The sequence below is a fragment of the Drosophila subpulchrella genome, chromosome 2L (assembly GCF_014743375.2).
Source record: "Drosophila subpulchrella strain 33 F10 #4 breed RU33 chromosome 2L, RU_Dsub_v1.1 Primary Assembly, whole genome shotgun sequence".
NCBI classification, from domain to species: domain Eukaryota; kingdom Metazoa; phylum Arthropoda; class Insecta; order Diptera; family Drosophilidae; genus Drosophila; species Drosophila subpulchrella.
Genome location: NC_050610.1, coordinates 19,223,914 through 19,238,541, shown reverse-complemented (window position 1 = coordinate 19,238,541; position 14,628 = coordinate 19,223,914). Strand labels below are relative to the sequence as shown.

Here is a 14,628-nt window from a genome sequence, read left to right as displayed (position 1 = left end):
AAAAGCCATGCAATATGCCTATCAAAAAGCCAAGCAAAAACAAACGACATTGAATATATTTTGAATTTCCGAAATAAAATCTAATAAGTAATTAAAGATTTCCCATATCAGGAGGGTGACACCGCTAGTTGCTGACCTAGACACCAACCTGACTTTCAGCATGACCGTTTAAGATAATATTTTTGGTATATTAAATTGGTATAAGTATATTTCTCAGGGCCGGACGGTATAATTTATCGATAATTCCGCTGTATCGCCGCGTTGTGTTTTTTGCCCAAATAAATTTTCATCGTTGTTTTCCCTTACATTTTCCCGAAATAAACGCGCGATGGGGGAAAGCGATGCCGAGAGCGATTCGAGCAGCAATTCCAGCAGCAGCGGCTCCTCCAGTGGCAGCGACAGCGACGCCAGGAGCGAATCCTCCTCCTCGGCGAGCAGCGGGCGCGAGGAAGAGGAAGCAGAGCCGGAGCAATCCGCCAAAGATGCGAAAAAAACTGATGATAGGGATCGGGAGGAGGATAGCGATAAGGAAGGAGTAGCCAAGGAGGATGAGGATCCATGTGAACACAAAAAAAATCCAGCTGAAGATTCTCCCTCGCAGCCCGAGCCAATTTCCCATTCTGCTGGCGTGGAAAAGCAGCAAGAAGAAGCAGCTGCTGCTGCGACGGCGGAAAGTGAGAAATTAAATGAAGCGGAAAATGTAGAAACACCTTTCCAACGGGAAGAGGAAGCAGAAGCCACAGGTGTGACGAAAAAGCTGGAAAACCCGAAGAGTCAGGCGGAGCACGTTGAAAAAGAGGCAGAAGAGCGGGGAAACGGGGAGGAGCAGCCGGTGACCACCAATGGAAGCAGCGGAAGTAGCAAGGAGTCGCCAGAGGAAGCAGCTGCCGGTACAGTGGAGCCTCCCACAACGGACAACCACAGCGAGGAGGGCGAAATAACCGATGTAAGATCAATCTTTGGTATCATTTCATCATCACTGAAATTCAAAAATTGATTTTTAATCGTTTATTAACAAGATTATTATAATATTAGTAATAAATCAATCTTATGTTTGCATATTTTTGATTTCTAACCAATTAAATTTGCTTGGATAGTTTTTGTAATATGTTAATGGTCTTAAAATGCTAATATCTGTGATGTCCTTGTAAAAAAGTCTATTTACTCAACTCCATTTATTATATATTAATTCAAAATAATACTCTTGTTTAATTTTCCCCTATTTTAGAAAGACGATGATGACGTGCCGCCTGCCAAGGAGAGTGAGAAAACCGGCGCCGCCCAGAGCAGTCCATCCAAAGAGACCAACCGCCAACGAAGCCACAGCCAGGATGACAAGCGACGTCGGCCTAGATCCTCCAGTAGGAGTCCCTCGCCTCGCAGCCGTCGTCGTCCTCGCTCGAGGAGCGGGAACAGTAGGACCCGAAGCCGCAGTATCAGTCCCATCCGTCGTAGATCGAATTCCTTGGAGAGACGACGACTGGAGCGCCAGAGGCGTCATGAGGAGCGGGATAAACGAGATGAGGAAAGAGCCAAGGAGCGGGAAAAGCGCCATAAGAAGCGTGATAAATCCACCAGCAGGCGTAGAGATGATTCCAGGGAGAGGAAAAGGTCCACCAGCAGGCGTAGGGATGATTCCAGGGAAAGAAAGAGGTCTAAAGGTCGCAAGCGAGAACTTTCCACCTCCAGCCCAGGATCGAAATCATCCAAAACTGCTCGCCATCAAGAACCCACTAATGCTGATAATGAGACCGTAACCGAACCTGCTGCCAAGATAACAGAGCGTCAACGAAAAACGGTTGATGTCTTAACCTCTAGAACAGGAGGAGCCTATATTCCACCAGCTAAGCTGCGTTTGATGCAGTCACAGATCACGGACAAAGCATCTGCTGCCTATCAGAGAATCGCTTGGGAGGCCCTCAAGAAATCCATCCATGGTTACATCAACAAAGTGAACGTAACAAATATAGCAATTATCACCAGGGAGCTTTTGAGAGAGAATATCGTCAGGGGAAGGGGTTTACTCAGCAGGAGTATTATCCAAGCCCAGGCTGCTTCGCCCACGTTTACCCATGTCTACGCCGCTCTGGTGAGCATTATAAACTCAAAGTTTCCGAATATTGGAGAGCTCCTCCTCAAACGTCTCGTCATCCAATTTCGTAGGGCGTTTCGCCGTAATGATAAGTTGGTTTGCATGTCGGCGACTAGATTCATTGGTCACTTGGTCAACCAGCGTGTGGCCCATGAAATTCTGGCCCTAGAGATCCTCACCCTGCTGGTGGAAACACCTACGGATGATTCTGTGGAGGTGGCCATCAGTTTTCTGAAGGAGTGCGGCATGAAACTGACTGAGGTTTCGTCCAAAGGCATTGGGGCCATCTTCGAGATGCTAAGGAACATCCTGCATGAGGGAAAATTGGACAAGCGAGTACAGTACATGATCGAAGTGCTGTTCCAGGTGCGAAAGGATGGCTTTAAGGACCATCAGGCTGTTGTTCCGGAACTGGAGCTGGTGGAGGAGGACGATCAGTTCACGCATCTAATGATGTTGGACGAAGCCACTGAAACGGAGGATATACTGAGTAAGTCTATCCCATTAAAGCATTTGTATTGTATCTAATGCTATGTTTTTTCCCCATTAAAGATGTTTTTAAATTTGACGACAACTACGCTGAGAATGAGGAGAAATACAAAGGACTGAGTCGCGAGATCCTGGGCAGCGATGATGGTAGTAGTTCAGGGTCAGGTTCCGGATCGGACTCGGATAGCGATTCGGATGCAGAATCTGGATCGGATGCGGAAAAGAAAACCGAGGGTGGCGACATAATCGACAACACCGAGACCAATCTGATTGCCCTGCGACGCACAATTTACTTAACCATTAACTCTAGCTTGGATTATGAGGAGTGTGCCCACAAACTGATGAAGATGCAATTGAAACCCGGTCAAGAAATAGAACTCTGCCACATGTTCCTCGATTGCTGTGCGGAACAGAGAACATATGAAAAGTTCTATGGACTGCTGGCTCAGCGGTTCTGCAACATTAACAAGATCTATATACCCCCCTTTGAGGAGATCTTTAAGGACACCTATCAGACCACCCACAGATTAGATACGAATCGCTTGAGAAACGTCAGCAAGTTCTTCGCCCATCTGCTATTTACCGACGCCATCAGTTGGGATGTGCTGGAGTGCATCCAACTGAACGAGGATGACACCACGTCATCGAGCAGGATCTTTATTAAAATCCTATTTCAGGAGCTTGCTGAGTACATGGGCTTGGGCAAACTAAATGCTAAGCTCAAAGACGAAGTTTTGGTTGAAAGCCTAGCTGGCTTGTTCCCCAAGGATAATCCAAGAAACACCCGCTTCTCCATTAATTTCTTCACCTCCATTGGTTTGGGTGGTCTGACCGATGATTTGAGAAGATTCTTGAAAACTGCCCCCAAGGCTGTTCCCGCAATAAATGCTGAAATTCTGGCCACTACCGGAGGGAATCCTTTTAAAGATGGGTCTGCTCCCGCAGGAAATTCCAAGATAACCCCACCGTCGTCCTCCTCGTCATCATCATCTTCCTCGGACAGCAGCGATGACTCCAGTGAAGACGATTCCAGTTCCGAATCTTCTAGTGAATCTTCAGGCTCCGATTCCAGCTCAGAGCCCAAGAAGAAACGCAAACGCAAGGACAAAGACAAGAAGTCAAAGAAAGTCAGTAAGGAGAAGGCCAAAAAGGGCAAGAACAAAAAGGCAGAGAAGAAAAAGAAGTCGGATAAGGAAAGGGAGACAGAAAAAGAGAAAAATGAGAAGGGAAAGGAAAAAGAGAAGCAAAGGGAAAGGCAAAAAGAACGAGAGAAGGAACAGGAGAAGGATAAAAAGCGCGAGAAAGAGAAAGAAAAGAAGGCAGCGAAAAAGAAATCAAAACGCAAGAGGAAACGCCAGGAGAGCTCAAGTTCCAGCAGCAGCGAAGAAAGCGAGAAGTCGTCGTCTGAATCATCTTCATCGAATTCTTCCAGCGAAGAAAGCGACGCTGAGCCTCAGGCAAAGATCAAGCGCCAGGAGCAGATCCAAAAAAACAACAAATTTCGGGGGCAACCGCAAGACAGTGATGAATTCAACCTGGAAGGGCCTGAATCCAGAGAACGCAATCGCAATCAGTCGAATGGCAACGGCCAGAGACGCAGGGACAACTCCTTTGACAGGCAAAGAAACCGGGATTCTTCTTCCTATGGCAGGGATCGAAACCGAGAGAGCTCTCCATACGACAGACAGAGAAACCGGGAGAATTCATATGACAAAGAAAAGAAGGTTCAAAAGTCGATCTCTCACGATAAGCAAAGAAAACGAGATCGATCTCTTTCTTATGAGAAACCTCGCAGAAGAGAGGATTCTTCCCCTCGCGAAAGGCGTGTTGAGAAGAACAGTCGTGGTGAAAAAGACAGCCGACGTGGTGACCGTTTGTCCAGAGATGAGAGGTCAGATCGTGGTGAAAGGTCAGATCGTGGTCGTGAAAAGGAAAGTGATCGTGATCTGAAGAGACAGCGGGAACGCGAAAGAGAGCGTGACCAGGAACGCGTTCAATCTCGTGACCGTGAACGCTCGCGAGGAGAGCGCAGTTCACACCGTTCCAAGGGACGTGGCTAAAATGGAGACTGGAATGGAAACCGCGACAAAACTAAGGCATATAACAATTTGTGTTAAATACTTTACTTCTACATGTGTACAAAGAAAAACCCACTAAGCTGATAAACAAAAATAAATGTACAAAATGCAACTGTCAAATAGTTATACACGCTTTACTATAACGTATATCCACGGCTTTTAGGCATTTCTTCATATGAGGTATAGTTAACAATTGGACAAAATTTATACATTTGTACAGATAAAAAAGTTTTGCGCGATTTTCGTTTTTCTTATATTGACAGCAGCTTTGTACTTAGGATAAACGAAAATATTGTAATATTTTGTCAAACCATTTTAATAAATTTAATAGCATACATGTATACATTTTATTTGCAAATTATTTTTAATTTATATCAAGTGGGACTATTTATCTTTTAATTCATTAAGCTCTTTAGCTAATGACTGCCAATGCAATCGATCGATCGATCATGACATGTTTTTGAAATTTGTAACACTAAAATTATCAAGACATGTTCCAAAATATATAGTCTCGATCGCCAAACGCTTTTTTTTTTGTTTTTATAACTGCATTAAATCAGGGATAGAAAATATTCATTATTTTTCTTTATTTTTTTAAAGATCTAAAAATTTTTTTTTTTTTTAATATAATATTTTTGACAATACTGTATATTTTTTCCTTAACCCAACGACTTATTTTTATAGTTTGCTACGTAAAACCTAATTCATATTCACCCATGCTAGTGCTATTAAGATTGAAAAATCCACAAAATGTGAGTTCCGTAAAAATTATTTTTGAAGCTTACCACATTTTTGGCATTTTGTTAAAAAAAAACTTAGTTTTATTAAAAATTTCAATTAGCAAACTTAAACGTTTCCGATGCGAATAATAAAATGCTACTTAAATAAAAAGTACTATTATTTTTTTTTCCTGTAACAATTTTATTTTCTATCGAAGCCACTTAATATATATTATATTTATGAACATATTTATGTATTTTAATTTTATTTTTTATTTTGTACAAATATTTATAGTTGAAAAATGTATTTTTAACAAAATGTCCCGCTAAAGACAGCTATTTTTCACTGAAAAACTGGTCACTCTAATGTGCGTTGCCAACTTCTACAAGAAAAAAACTTTTTCTGACTAGAACCATAGCGGGAAAAAAGCTGAAGAAATTAGTAATTGTGTTTACTCTCCAAACTGACGAATTGTTAAAAATTTAATACGTATTTTTAAAAATAGAGGAGACAAATGGCTAAGTTTATTTGTATTTACAGACAGCTGTGATTGGTAGGACATAATAAAATTTTATTTTTTATAGTCAGAAAGTGATAGACATTATAAGTAAGCTAAAATCTTGTAATACAAGTTTTTTACATCTTTTGCTAAATAAAGCAAGCAGTGTAACTAATATAATATGTTTCCAATCCATGCAGTGAATATACATTTTATTATTTAGATAGCCCTAGTTATTAACAATTTTATTTTATATAGTTTTGTTTAGAGATAATACTTAAAACTCTTCTCTTTGTTAAAATTTTTTGAATTATAACGAAAAAAGGCAGTAGCTTTCCACCAAACAAATTTTGTGGCATTAAAAATAAAGGTTATAATGCTTAAAATAAATATAAAAAATATGCTAGCCTTTTTAATGCGATTTATATTATCTGACCAAAAAAGAGCCAGATTTGGCGGGAAAAAGTTGGTAGCCCTGGTAGCCAACCACGCCGCCAATGCCGGCTTGGTATTTTTTAGCACCTCTTTCCGAGTTTCGCGGGGTGCGTCCACACTATTTTCTTTCTTTTCGTTTCCCGAAACGTGAACACACGCGGATTTCGCTGGGCGGATTTTGAAAATCGATAAATAAGGTAATTATGGCAGCCATCCGGGCAGCAAAACCAGTGATAAATGCTAACCGACGTGCGGTCTGTTCTAATCCGTTGAAAAACAGCCGGCAAGATGACCAAGAAGCGCCGTAACGGAGGACGCAACAAGCACAACCGCGGCCATGTGAAGCCCGTGCGCTGCACCAACTGCGCCCGCTGCGTGCCCAAGGACAAGGCGATCAAGAAGTTCGTCATCCGCAACATTGTGGAGGCCGCCGCCGTCCGTGACATCACGGAGGCCAGCATCTGGGACTCGTACGTGCTGCCCAAGCTCTACGCGAAGCTCCACTACTGCGTGTCCTGCGCAATCCACTCCAAGGTGGTGCGTAACCGATCCCGCGAGGCTCGCCGCATCCGTACGCCCCCACTGCGCTCCTTCCCCAAGGACATGGCCCGCAACAACCAGAATAGGAAGTAGAGATCTTGTCCAGTCGAGGAGCACTGGGTGCAGCCACCTGACATCTCTATATGGAGTCTACCATCTAGCCGGGTTTCCTCGTCCGTACTTCCCTGTCCGGTTTGGGGCAAAGCCAAGATAAGCAGACGAAATATATGCATCCAGTACTTTTTTATTTGAAATAAACAGCGTGCTTCATTGGGAAACAGCTACTACTTACAAAAAACACCTAAAATGTAGACTTACTTATTGTGCCAACCCTTTATTATCGCATCATCGTATACAGTCTGTTTGGAGAAGATAATCACGAAGGGATTTGTAGTGTAATAAGACAAGAATGGCAAGTAGGTCTTGTCCAGAAAAGAAAACCCTTTACTATAACACCTTTGTATGTACATGTGGAGTCCGGCATTTTCGCGGGAACTGCTGATAAGAAACTGCGAAGCGTCTCTCGATGGGAGCACCTACAACATACAAAACATACCTGTGCATATTTGTTGTTCATTATTATACTATTTGCAAACCCCTTTAAAAAACAAATGTGCCAAAACTTGTAATGTAAGTAAATGTGGATATGGTCTAGCCAAAATGTCGATTTTTTGCGGTACATCAGAACCCTCGATAAAGACCTAGGTGGAGACTTCATAGAAATCTTTAAATTGTTTACTTTTTATTACACCTAATCAAGTTCTGCTGATAATAGTATTGTAAGTAAAACAATTGATGATTGATCTAAATTTGTCTTGCTTTTAAAACATATTTTATTATCTACATGGTCACATACAGTATCATCCTTTTGGATACTTTGATAAGCCGATGTTGGATTATATGTGAAATAATTTCTTAAATTTCCATTTTCTTCAGATGCTAAACTGGGTTAATATTTTGTAAAATAAGTTTATAAGGGTTAAATTAATTATGTTTTGGTATTCAATCTTATATCACTGCTTAAAAATTAAACCGGTAACTTACATGTAATCTTTCCATTAATATAACCTCATCACCAACATTGTGGTCTCACCAGGTGCTCTGACTTTAATTAATAACTTTGCTTTTGTTATTTATATAAATTCCATGGCTTTAGGGTAAAAACTACAACTCTTCCCACCTTCTTATTCATAACTATCTCCCATCATCGACGCTTCCACTTGTTTCCTGTTTGGAAGTGTACTTACTCGTGTGTGATATCTCATTTCCGGCTTTCCTCTGCTCAAAAGTCTGGAATATTAAAGAGGTGGAAGTCTTGTGGTGATGGCGTTCAGTAAGAAAATTTTAATTTAGTTTAATTAGTTTTTTAAAATAAACAATATTGTGTGTGTGCGTTACTTTAAAAAGAAATTCGACACAATGTAAAATGCCATGTAGAAAGCAACTTCAAAGCTTCCATGATTCTTCGTAGTGGCGCCACATTGCAATGTAAAATGTATAATACAAGTTCCGATGACAAAATAATTTAAATATGACATTTATTAATTCAGAAAATATATAATTTGGCTTTAGACATTTGCAAATTAATGAAATAAAATAAGAATTAATTTTTTAAGTGAAATTTAATAAAGTTTACTTTTACGTCTTTATGGTTTGCATAAAAGAACTACAAGTCGTAATTGGTTAAATATTTATTTTAACCTTGATCATGTTTATTATAATTTTCCATAATTATTTTACAATATCTAATGGGATTCCTTAATTATTTTAACCTTGCTCATATTTATTATAATTTTCCATAAGTAATTATACAATATCTATTGGAATTCCTTACAGAATAACAAGTTTTTCAAGACCATATTAGATCGAAACTTTATATTCTTATATACCCATTGTAATTGTGCGCTGCCCAGGGTAAATCCTTGCATACTGTTTTTTGGCATAAATTACACAGACGTGAGTGCAAAGGCAAATGAGTGCGTGGGTGTGGGTGAGGGGGGAGGCAAGGACCTGCCCCCAATGGGTCGCATGCGTGTGTATGTGTGTACACTTCCTTTTCCTGCTTACCCTTTTTTTTCATTTTTTTTCTTGAGCCGTAACAATTTTTTCTTCGCTTTCTGCTGTTTCAGCAGCCCGCTGAGCTGAATTATTGTTTTCGTTTTGCCGGGAAAATAAAAATAAAACGTAGACATAAGAAGCAGCCGCTGATCATTTAGCATAAATTAAATAGAGCACACACAAGTGCTAATGAAAGTTATGATGAGGATGTGCAGGGTTCACCTTTAAGGACAGTTTTGATTTCTGAAAGAGTTTACTTTTTGCAAGTAGGACCCTTTTTTAATTACGATTTTTTTATAAGTTCCCATTTATTTATTTGTATGATTTTACAGTTTAGAACTTAGAATTTTATGATTCAGTCTTAGGTTTTAAATTATACATTTTAGGCATGTTTATATGTTTCAATGAATGTTCTTTGACATTCCTTATGTGCCCTTCATAATAACCCGAATAAACGTCACTCCAGAGATGTGGTAAACTGGGTTCCTCATCGCATCTAGCTGCCTTTGTGGCTTCCTCAATCTCAATTTTCACTAGCTTATTCAGTTCCTTGATTTCATCCTGCGAAATGTTGAATTCTTTCATAATAACCTGCTTAAAACTCTTGATGGGATCTTGCTCCATTCTAACCCTTTGGATTTCCTCTCTACTTCTATAACTCGTTCCAGGATCCGACATGGAATGACCGCCATAGCGATAGGTTTTCAGTTCTAGTATTAGAGGACCCCTTTCCTTGGCATGTTGAATGGCAAATGTGGCTGCACTCCTTACGGCCAAAACATCCTGACCATCCACTTGGATGCCTGGCAGATGGTCTCCTCTTGTATAATATTCATTGTTGCTGGATGATCTTTTGGAACTTGTGCCCATGCCATAGTTGTTGTTTTCGCATACAAAAATTATGGGTAGCTTCCAAAGTTGAGCCATATTAAATGTTTCGAAAATCTGGCCCTGATTAGCAGCACCATCTCCATAGATAGCTAGAGATACTGATTCGTCTTTCAGATACTTTCCAGCTAAAGCCAGTCCGGCTCCCAAGGGTACCTGATCTCCAACTATCCCAGTTCCTCCATAGAAATTCTTTCCGTACATGTGCATGGAACCGCCTTTTCCACCCGAACAGCCTGAAAATAATCATTCAAGCGTTAAGACCTGGGGTATATAAAATGTGATAGATTGAAATTGTTCATAATATGAGTTAGGATATGTTCATATATAAGTTCTACAGATGTATAAGTTGGTTTTACTTTAAAGAGGATTCCATTTATACCATTTTTCCTTATAATAAAAATTGAAGAACCCACCTGTTAAACGCCCGGTGAGTTCAGCAAGGACACCTTGAGCAGACACGCCCATCATGTACGCCCAGCCGTGTATTCGATATCCTGAAATTACTTTATCCTGTTCGCCCATCGCGGCACGGATTCCCACGGCGCAAGCCTCTTGGCCAGTATACAAATGACAGAATCCTCGTATTAATCGCTCCTTGTAAAGATTCGAGGCTGCCATTTCCAAATGACGAAGGGCAAGCAGTTGACGATAGTACCGCAGGGCCTCGAGCTTATCAAGAGACACCATCATGCTGGGGCCTTCCGTCAACCGATGCCGTTTGAAATCCTTTTGGAGACATATAAAACGCGGTCCATCATATGTTTCGCCTTTGCCCTGTTGTTTAGTTTTGTTATGGGCTAGTACTTCGATACATTCTTTCGGGGGCTGTGGGCGTGGCAGGTCCGCGGATGAAAAGTGAGCCCCGCACCGCAGAAAACGGAGAGAAAATGCTAATCCAGCCGGGAACATCGCCCCTTTTGTTCTTCTGAAAATACGTAACTTGTTTGCTAATACAACAAAGTAAAACAAGTATCATTGTGCCTACTTGTAGTGGAAAAGTAATAAGGACTAGTTCATAGTAGATTTATTTCGACAAGTAATGTCAATATCTCTTTTAGTTTGTAAAGGAAATAATAAATACACATTTTTAATATATTTTAGAGACAATACATACATTTATATGTAAACATTTATTGGCTTTTATTTTGTTTCTCAAATAAATAATTCTATCTTTTTTGAACCTATATGCAAATATGTAAAGCTATTTTTACCGATATGTATATAAATTTCAGAGACTATGCATTTTATTCACGCATGTAAAACCACTTATTTCACTTCAATGGTCGTGTTGAATGGTCAGGTACTCAATTCTATATATTTCATAGTTGCGATAACTTTTTGCACTTACACTTTCACTGCCTCCTCCACCAGGGGTCCTACAATCTTTTTTTTTCTGTTGCTTTTCTGGGGTTTCTGTTGTTGGCGACTGGGTGTATCGTAAATAAAAACGTTAAATGTTTTTTTAACGTGCGCCACTTAACACTCGGTACAATTTAAAGGCAATTGGGCACACCAGAGAAACAGCAACAGCATCAACAACAGCGACCGAGCAACAATGGCCACAAAAAGTCAGGCAATGCACATACCATATCTCTTTGTATATAAATGTGTATGGTACATATATGTCTATGTCATGGGATTCTCCTCAAATAATGGGTGTATTTGCTGACAGAGAATCCGAGCAACAGGCAGTGAAAAACCAAATACATTTATTATTAAAATATTGTGTTGCAAAACGATTAAAAATTGTTTTGTCGCATGTTTTTAATTGATTGTGACGATTGCAGTTGAATACTATAGGTTTACTCTTATAAATATATTTAACCCAAAAAACTGATAGGATATATTAAAATATTACCATATCTCATATCATTCCAGTTTACTTTACAGGATATCCTTATTTCTTAACTTGTCAAATTTCCTTTTTTTGTCATTTTACTTTTTTATTATTATTATTTTGACATTTTGTTAGCTGGCTCGTAATTTAATATAGATTTTTTCCCCGAACCCACCCAACATCCTGCCCAAGCTCAACTTGCACTCGCTCATTTTTTATGTTTCAAACAATAAATTGTCAATTGATTTCTGGTCTCCTATTTATGAGACTGCCATATATTTGTAGACTTTTCTTTTCTTTTTGCCTCGGTGGAAATGAAAAATTGTTCTTCGTGGGAAGGAGCTTTTCCTTTGGCCCTCTACGAACATCATGTTTCTTGTGTTTCATGATTCCATGTCAAACAAATCGTAAAAAAAGGTTTTTCGTTTTATTTATATACAAATAATCAAATGCCGTTGGCTTTTACTTCAATTATGGCGAATATGTTGGCGCTGAAATGTGCTCCTCTCAAAATTAAAATTTATTTTTTATGCATTTTTGCTCTTGAACAATATCAAAGTGAAACGAGAATGACGCTTACAGCTTCCGGTGGGGCACATGTAGAACCTATAAATAAATATGATAATATAAAAAAACATATACATATTCCATTGCCAATCCCATTCCATTGTTGAGTGTTTATTTTGTGATTGATAAAAAAATTCGAACAACCGAAATTGTTTGACTGTTGTTGCTTTTGTTACTTTGCGAGCACTCGATGGGTGTTATTATTTTTATTGCCAATGACAGCTGCGGGTTTTTATTATGCCGATGCCATCACCTCTTCTCACCCCATCAGTGTTCACTGTACTTCACGTGGCCTTGGGCTCTGGCCGCTTTTCCCTTTGACCATGGGAAATGTAGCATGTGTCCTCTGTAAAGTAAGGCAGAAATGCGGAAAAAACACGAAACGCATATTTATATGCATATGAACATTTATAATCGAACGTTCGTAGGTGAGGAGGACAGAATTTTAATAATGGAAAACTGAATTTAAATTTAAGAAAAGTGTTGATATTAAAAACTAGAAAGAACGACTTCGACTACCAGATACCCGTTACTCAGGTAAACAACTTTAACCTGCTGACCAATTTTAAAATAAAATTTCATAGCATATCTTTTGGCGCACCACCTAACGGGTGGCGCCTCCTAGCGTGTGGTAACGGTACTACTGACCATTTAAATTGTTAACTAAGTAATTCATAATTTTTCAGATAATATTGCGATTGCTATAAATATAATAGTCCAATTTGTATTGGATTGTGGATAGGAACTGATCAATAAAATCAATTTTAAATAAAAAAGTCGTATTCGACAGTTGTGGGCGTTACAGTGGGCGTGGCACAAACATGCGCTGTGCAAGAATCCCAAGAATCTGCATGCTTTATCACAATATTCTAGCTCTTATAGTTTCCGAGATCTCTGCGTTCATACGGACGTGGCTAGATCGACTCGGCTAGTGATCCTGATCAAGAATATATATACTTTATGGGGTCGGAAACGCTCCTTCTGCCTGTTACATACTTTCCGACGAATCTAGTACACCCCTTTACTCTACGAGTAATATACAAGGTATAATAAATAAAGGTAATATTCTTTAAATATTCCGTAAATTCTTTTAAAGAAATTGTTATAATGTTATTATTGAACCGACATTGTGCGCAATACTATAATTAAAGATAATGCCATTAAAATGTCCTCTTAAGAAACAGTAGCTGTATCTTTAGTAATTTCCGCCACTCCTTTTGTTCTATTTATCTCTGATCAATTGCATTTATCGCTCCCAACTTCCATATTTGCTTTATTCATTCCCGACTTGGTCAGCTGTGAAAGTAAATACGAAAAAAATAAAGAAATGAACTCATTTGTTGGCCCAATTGCCAAATGGAACCAATTCATTCCCATCGATAAGGGGCGAGAAAATGGGGGAAATAGTGGGGAACAGGTGAGCCTTTCTCCCTTCGTTTCAATACAATTAAATTTCCACGCTGCTTGATTTTGAACGCTTGACGCATTTTAATTATTTTCAATGAGAATGCTTTATGAATTTCGAGAGGGGCGTCGACCCAATTGCTCAACATTGATGGCTCCTGATGCTTTTTCCTCCGCCCCATTTTTTTTCCATCCAAGTTTCATCCTGCTGGAATCCGAATCCGAATCCGAATCCTTTGGCTGCCTTCCTGTGTGTGTGGCAAACGGAAGTGCAGCAAAGACAGTGGAAGCGAATCGAAAATGAATGTCATTCATTCGAGTCCTGCATTTCGTGCATGCAATTAAGTTGCTGCCACCCACTTTTACATGCCGGTGGAAAAATGGTTGGGGGATTGGGCAGGTGGGGCCCGGTCAAGTTAATTACAATCTACATTGTTTATCGGTCTTGAAACGCCCAACCACTTCCCTTAACGAATTCCTTGGCCGCTTAAAAGGATTCTTAAACATTTAACTCAGCGCATTCTTTCCAGCGCACTGCTTAATTATACGAACTCTTTTTTTTTAACATTTCAATTTTAATTGTTTGCGGTTAATTAATAATTCAGCAAATTCACTGCAGAAGTTTTTTACCCAGCCTTTTTATCCTTTGTGTGTGCAGTTTTAATGGACCAGACTTGCTAATGGGCCAAGGCTTTTATAGGTTCGTTATATATTTCTGCTCAGCTCGCCGCTCGCCTTTGCATTGAAGTCTAGTCTGAGGTCTGGACCTGGACATCATCTGCATAATTCTTCATTAACGCGAACTTAATGCGTTTATGGTTACGGCAGACAGCGAAATGATGTTTCATAATTCAATTATCGTGGGGCATGTTGCCTGGTTGCTGGGCTGCCGGGGGGAAAAGTGAGCCGAGGGGCGATGGAAAATTGCGGTTACGGTTCGGTTTATGGTTCTTAAAGGCGAAAGTGTTCGGGATCGGCAGCTATGTGTTGTTAATTGAAAAAGTTGCAACTGATTGAG

At 39.8% G+C, this 14,628-nt stretch overlaps 3 protein-coding genes across 4 annotated transcripts; 2 read left to right on the top strand and 1 right to left on the bottom strand.

The window, feature by feature from the left end:
- Positions 1-236: 236 nt before the first annotated feature.
- On the top strand, positions 237-5,007 carry LOC119546984 (pre-mRNA-splicing factor CWC22 homolog). Of its 2 annotated transcripts, none has more exons than XM_037853637.1 (3): positions 237-946; positions 1,229-2,582; positions 2,645-5,007. In XM_037853637.1, exons 1-3 carry the CDS (start codon positions 329-331, stop codon positions 4,639-4,641), a joined length of 3,969 nt encoding a protein of 1,322 aa, XP_037709565.1. In that variant the 5' UTR covers positions 237-328; the 3' UTR covers positions 4,642-5,007. The 2 variants fall into 2 exon arrangements, with proteins under 2 accessions (XP_037709565.1, XP_037709566.1); XM_037853638.1 differs by lacking the exon at positions 237-946 and having other exon boundaries at positions 1,928-2,089; positions 2,164-2,582.
- Positions 5,008-6,399: 1,392 nt separating this feature from the next.
- LOC119548320 (40S ribosomal protein S26) lies at positions 6,400-7,131 on the top strand. The gene is made up of 2 exons (XM_037855500.1): positions 6,400-6,510; positions 6,594-7,131. Exon 2 carries the CDS (start codon positions 6,602-6,604, stop codon positions 6,944-6,946), a length of 345 nt encoding a protein of 114 aa, XP_037711428.1. The 5' UTR covers positions 6,400-6,510; positions 6,594-6,601; the 3' UTR covers positions 6,947-7,131.
- Positions 7,132-9,200: 2,069 nt separating this feature from the next.
- LOC119546973 (pyruvate dehydrogenase E1 component subunit alpha, mitochondrial-like) lies at positions 9,201-10,795 on the bottom strand. The gene is made up of 2 exons (XM_037853621.1): positions 10,216-10,795; positions 9,201-10,035 (listed from the first exon to the last, which is right to left on the bottom strand). Exons 1-2 carry the CDS (start codon positions 10,709-10,711, stop codon positions 9,260-9,262), a joined length of 1,272 nt encoding a protein of 423 aa, XP_037709549.1. The 5' UTR covers positions 10,712-10,795; the 3' UTR covers positions 9,201-9,259.
- Positions 10,796-14,628: the final 3,833 nt, after the last annotated feature.